At 33.3% G+C, this 5,904-nt stretch overlaps 1 protein-coding gene across 1 annotated transcript; it reads left to right on the top strand.

Annotated features, from left to right (window-relative positions):
* Window positions 1-1,312: 1,312 nt before the first annotated feature.
* Window positions 1,313-4,471, top strand: LOC121236124 ((-)-germacrene D synthase-like). The gene is made up of 7 exons (XM_041132632.1): window positions 1,313-1,514; window positions 1,640-1,910; window positions 2,522-2,894; window positions 2,996-3,214; window positions 3,321-3,459; window positions 3,560-3,811; window positions 3,976-4,471. The coding sequence occupies exons 1-7, from the start codon at window positions 1,392-1,394 to the stop codon at window positions 4,267-4,269; spliced, it is 1,671 nt and encodes a 556-aa protein (XP_040988566.1). The 5' UTR covers window positions 1,313-1,391; the 3' UTR covers window positions 4,270-4,471.
* Window positions 4,472-5,904: the final 1,433 nt, after the last annotated feature.

A 5,904-nucleotide genomic window follows, 5' to 3' on the forward strand; every position in this document is an offset into this window, starting at 1 on the left:
GAATGCATGTTCGATCCAATGCCAACATCGCGCCTCTAGGATTGAATAAAAAATTATAAATAGCGTTTTAAAAACAATATTATATATGTATATAAAAGATATTTTAGATTCAAAGCTAGCTGATCAATAGTGTATTGATCAGGACGACTACGATCATGACTAGATAATCTCTATTTTCCAGATGTGGCCCCTAGTTTTCTAGGAAAATCAGTGTGAGAATTATTAGTACCGGCTCATGGAAGCTGGACAGGATATACATATATGTGACTATACATGTGATTAATTTTAAGTTCAGAAAATTTGATTTAGCATTAATAAGCAATAGCTCTAGCCATTTTGGCGGATGCAATTAGCAACTGGCCATAGATATTTATATAAAGAATTGCTAATTTGTCAGTTTGAATAAATAAAGTGAAGACTAGTCGATATTCAAATTACGATCAAAATGATATTTAATTAGTATCTTATAATTTGCTTACACGTACGGTAATTAATCGGTAATGTTATATACAATCCTGTAATGTGTAGTCTTTGCATACTTTTTAAGAAAAAAAATAGGAGTTATTATTAAAAATATAATTTTCTTATGTTAATTCTAAATTTATCTATTTTTTAAAGAAAATATACCAGAATTATATATTTCAAAACTGTAATATTATTAATTAACATACACGAGAGTCCGAGACGGATCGCTCAACATGCACATGAGATATTACATTCTCCCTGGCCCACGTACAGCTTTCGGGTCAAATCTGTTGGCGACTCTTACACCAACTCTTCTCATTCGCGTTTAGATTTTGAATTGAGTTGAGTTGAGTTGAGTTAAAATGATAAAATATTATTAAAATATTATTTTTTAATATTATTACTATTTAGTTACACGTGCATCAATTAAACGGTAATGTTATATACAGTCTTGTAATGTGTCGTTAATCTTGCATACTTTTTACGAAAAAAAATAAAAATTATTATTAAAATTTTTTTTTATGTGAATACTAAATTTATCTATATTTAAAAAAAATATATACTAAAATTATATATTTTAAAACTGTAAATATTATTTCTCTTCGTAAATTAACATACACGAGACGGATCGTTCCACGTGCATGTGAGATATTAGATTTTCCCTTCGGTTTGGTTTACAAAGTAGAATATTGGATCAAACTAGATGCATGCATTCCATCGCGGCCCAAAGGTTTCGGGTCAAATCTGATTACGACTCTTAAACCCTTCCCATTCTCCTCATAATCATTGCTATTAATGCCCTATATAAAGCTTTGTTTATAAAGCTTCAAATTACCAACAAAGCTTTCTGCAAGAGAACTCTTCTCAGCAGCTTGCAATCACTATTAATCAAAGCAGCTTTGAGTTGTCTTAAATCGCAGCAAAATATGTCTGTCCCATCCTCGGTTGCTCTCTCACAAAATGCAGAATCAGATGCCATTCGCCGGACTGCAAATTTTGAACCAAGCATTTGGGGTGACCGTTTCATCAATAACATTCCCGAAGACCAGGTACATACATATATATATATATATATATAAATATATATATAAACTGATTGATGTTTGGAGTTACCAACGTACAACGCGTGAATAATATTCTGATTTTTGCAAATTATCCCAATTTGTTGGTGCAGTTTACCCATGTTTCTAATGTACGCGAAGTCGAAGAATTGATAGAAGAGGTGAGAAGGGAGTTGTTAGCCTCTGCAGATCAACCTTCCAAGCAGCTGAACATCATTGATGTACTTCAGCGCTTAGGGGTGGCGTACCACTTCGAAAGGGACATCGAAGAAGCACTAGAACGTATTTATGCCTCTTCGGGTGCTAGTGATGATGACAATGATCTTTACAATGTTTCCCTTCATTTTCGACTACTACGTCAACAAGGATTTCGTGTTTCATGTGGTAATTATATTTTTCGTTTTAAAGAGAAATCTTTGGTTTATAAAACATCTCACAAAATAGAACTACAGACTAACGTGAGTTGCTATATATATATATATACATATATCAGATTACAAAACACATTTTAGTTTAAAGTATATATTATATTATATATCATATATATAGTATCATATATATTATACTATACTAAATTAGTATAAAGGAAAATATAAGATCATATGTATTAGTAAATCCCACCAATCATATATAACATATATAGTAAAGTATATTGGAATATATAGTATGATATATATTAGTTAAGTATAAACTCATAGTATACAGTACTATATACTATCATATATATATATATATTATCATATATAACACTTTGATAGTAAAGTACTATGATATATTACTATTATACTATAATAAAATATATATAAGTTATTATGTTTTCATTTAAAGTATTATACTATCATATGTACATAAGTTTGTGAGCTTTAGTACATATTTTGTGAAGGCCGCTTCATTATTTTGGGTTTCTTAAGTGTACGTATGGAATATATATATATATATATATATATATATATATATATATATATATTCTGTCTCATAAATTTTCATTGAAGCAGATGTGTTTAACAAGTTCAAAGATGAAAAGAGTCAATTCAAGGAAAGCTTGAGCGCCAACATTCCAGGCTTGCTAGCCTTTTATGAAGCCACACATCTTAGGGTGCATGGAGAAGAGATCCTTGATGCGGCTCTTAGTTTCACCACCACTCAACTTGAGTCCGCGAAATCCAATTTGAGCAATCCTTTAGCAGCACAGGTAACTCATGCACTAAAGCAATCCCTGCACAAGGGCATTCCAAGGCTAGAGTCCAGGGGTTTCATTTCGCTCTACCAAGACGACACTTCCCATAACAAAGCTTTTCTAAAGCTTTCGATATTAGATTTCAATCTTGTGCAGACATTACACAAGCAGGAACTTCGTCATATCGCCAGGTATTGCTATGCATGACATTCATAGCACTATATATGTCAACTCATTTTTCGAGGTGCATGGCACTGATCAATGTCAATATATTAATTTAATTAATCTGTAGGTGGTGGAAAGATTTAGATTTTGCAACGAAACTACCTTTTGCAAGAGACAGAGTTGTTGAGTGCTTCTTTTGGATTGTGGCAGTCTATTATGAGCCCCAGTACTCGCTTGCAAGAAAAATACTAACCAAAGTTATTGCTCTGACATCCATCATAGATGATATCTATGATGTATATGGCACACTCGAAGAGATCGAGATCTTTACCGAAGCAATTGAAAGGTTTGAAAGTAGTGATATCGAGTGGTATTTTATTTTTAACATTTTGGTGCATGTATGATATCACGAGTCTAATAATTACTTGATCAATTGGTACTGGAATTATTAGGTGGAATATTAGGAGCATGAGTACGTTACCAAAATACATGCAAATATGTTATAAGGCACTCTTGGACGTTTTCGAAGAAATTGAGCAGGAGCTGGCAAAACAAGGAAGATCATACCTTCTTTCTCATGCAAAAGAAGCCGTAAGATACAAGCATTAACTCAATTATTATATATTTATGCCTCCTACTTAATGCCATGCATCGTGTTTAATGTTATGTGAAATCCTTTGAGATATCTCAGATGAAAATTCTGGTCCGGGCATATTTCGATGAAGCCAAATCTTTTCATGCAAAGCACATCCCAACGCTGGAGGAATATATGCGAGTCGCACTAGTAACCTCTGGCTATCCCATGCTCACAGTCATGTCATTTCTTGGCATGGGTGACATAGCTGTTACTGAGGAGACCCTTGTGTGGGCCTTTAGGGACCCTAAAATTATTACAGCTTCGTCAGTAATTGGTAGGCTCTCGGATGACATCAAGTCGCATAAGGTATGTGACCAATAATTTGCTCCGATAACGATCAAAATATGAAATGATCAAAATTCTCCACGTTTTAAAGTAAATGGATGTTATTAGGTGTTTGATTTCTATGTGATCTCTTATTATCATACCAAATCTTTTTAATATGTACGGAAAAAAAACTATGTTTGCAGTTTGAACAAGAGAGAGGGCATGCTGCCTCGGCCGTTGAATGCTATATGAAGAAGTATGGTGTATCAGAAGAAGTGGCATATGATGAACTCAGCAGGCAAGTTTCTGATGCATGGAAGGATATCAATGAGGATTGTTTGAGGCCTACTGCTGTACCGATGGCTATCCTTACGCGTGTTCTCAACCTTTCTCGAGCAATAGATGTCATATACAAGGACGGAGATGGATACACCCATGTGGGAAAAGAGATGAAAGCTAAGATCGAATCACTCCTCCTATATCCAGTGCCAATATGAGTATTGCTAGTTGTATTGGGGTGCTGATCTAAAGCTAGCTAGGTAGATCTTGCAGTATATATATAATAAATGAAAAATAGATAAATATATAGACTGCCATAGATTTCAAAAAGTGCCTTCATGTTGATGTAGTTTAAAATATCATACCCAAGCTTGGTTTCATTATCTTTAATTTTTTAATTTACCTGAGTATATTATATTCCAGATGATTCTTCTATTCTTTTCCTTAGCGCATGATCTAGGTGCCATGAGCCATCCTCTCAATAAAGGGTAGCCATCCTCTCAATAATGGGTAAACCAAAACCATCAATACCGCCAAGCCAGTGAATAGCTTGTAATATACATAAGGATCCAATTTATTATAATCATAAGCTATTGCTTATAAACTTTCCTTCATTTCTCTCTTTCCAAAATAATTCATAACTTCAAAAAATAAATCCCAATATATTATTAATAATAAATATAATATATATTATTTTGAAAATATTTCCAACAATCCCCGCCATTTTCAAAATACATCCTAGTTAGAATTGGAAAATTTAAACATAAATGATAGTGTCTTTTGGACTTGAACCTTCACATACTGAAAATACATCTAAACTAATCAGAATGACATAGAAGACATGCTTTGAACTAGTAATTTTATACAATTAGCCGGATATATCTTACATATAAATTTTCTTTCTCGTTGGGTAGTTCATAAAAGCCAACACGTGAATTGACCTTGTGTCTATATCCTGGTTTCATAGATGCTCTAGAGACAAAGCCTAATTCGCATAGGTGGCAGCACCACCTTTAGCACTCATATAGGTAGACTTATCGAAAATGTCCTGTAACTAAACACTTTAACAAAGTCATGTTATAAGTCTATTAAGAGCTTATTGCTCAACCTCTCATTTTCATTATAATGCCAAGCACTTCAAACCTTGGGATGATAAATTAGTTTGAAAGCTAATTTTAATATCATAGTGCTTGTGAACCACGAACATATAATGTACTTTACTCATTGAACTCAAGTCATGATATGTTCAAGAGTTGAGTTGAGTTTCCATTATTGGTGATTTTATTGTTTTGGCTTTAAACCCATCCCTTTGAATCTTTGATGTCCCACATCAATTCTCTTGCAAGTTCTTTAGTTAATGGATATACCAGTTCCGACAATATATCGTAAAATCAATTGTAATTACTTCATATGTGAGTAATTGTCTTAATATGTCTAGACTTGCCATTATATATATGGCTTAGGCCCGTGACAGTATTTCCTAACTGTCCCAATGCAAAGATATTGTGGCATTGAGTTTCACCAAATCCGAGATCTCTATCAATATCTTCTTAGCCACTTTGCTTCTTTGCTTCAAGAAACCAATGTTATAAACTCTGTCATCATGGTTGAGTAAGTTATGCATGCTTGCTACTTTGATCTCAAGAGATTACTCCTCCACCAAGGCTAAATATTCACCTACTTGTTGATTTGTAATCATCATGCTCAGTTTCAAATTAACATTTATATTTATTCTACAACCGAAAGAAACCTCCTTCTATAATCGAAGGAAATCCGCTATACTCAAAACCAGAATCCATGATATTTCTCAAATGCCATAAAATGCTTTGTATAACTATCCAAATATCTTGATC

The sequence above is a fragment of the Juglans microcarpa x Juglans regia genome, chromosome 6D (assembly GCF_004785595.1).
Source record: "Juglans microcarpa x Juglans regia isolate MS1-56 chromosome 6D, Jm3101_v1.0, whole genome shotgun sequence".
NCBI classification, from domain to species: Eukaryota; Viridiplantae; Streptophyta; class Magnoliopsida; order Fagales; family Juglandaceae; genus Juglans; species Juglans microcarpa x Juglans regia.

Coding starts and splice junctions, on each gene's coding strand:
- LOC121236124 (XM_041132632.1), top strand. CDS start 1,392: ATGTCTGTCCCATCCTCGGTTGCTCTCTCACAAAATGCAGAATCAGAT. Junction 1,911..2,521: donor AGGATTTCGTGTTTCATGTG/GTAATTATATTT, acceptor TCATTGAAGCAG/ATGTGTTTAACAAGTTCAAA. Junction 2,895..2,995: donor GAACTTCGTCATATCGCCAG/GTATTGCTATGC, acceptor ATTAATCTGTAG/GTGGTGGAAAGATTTAGATT.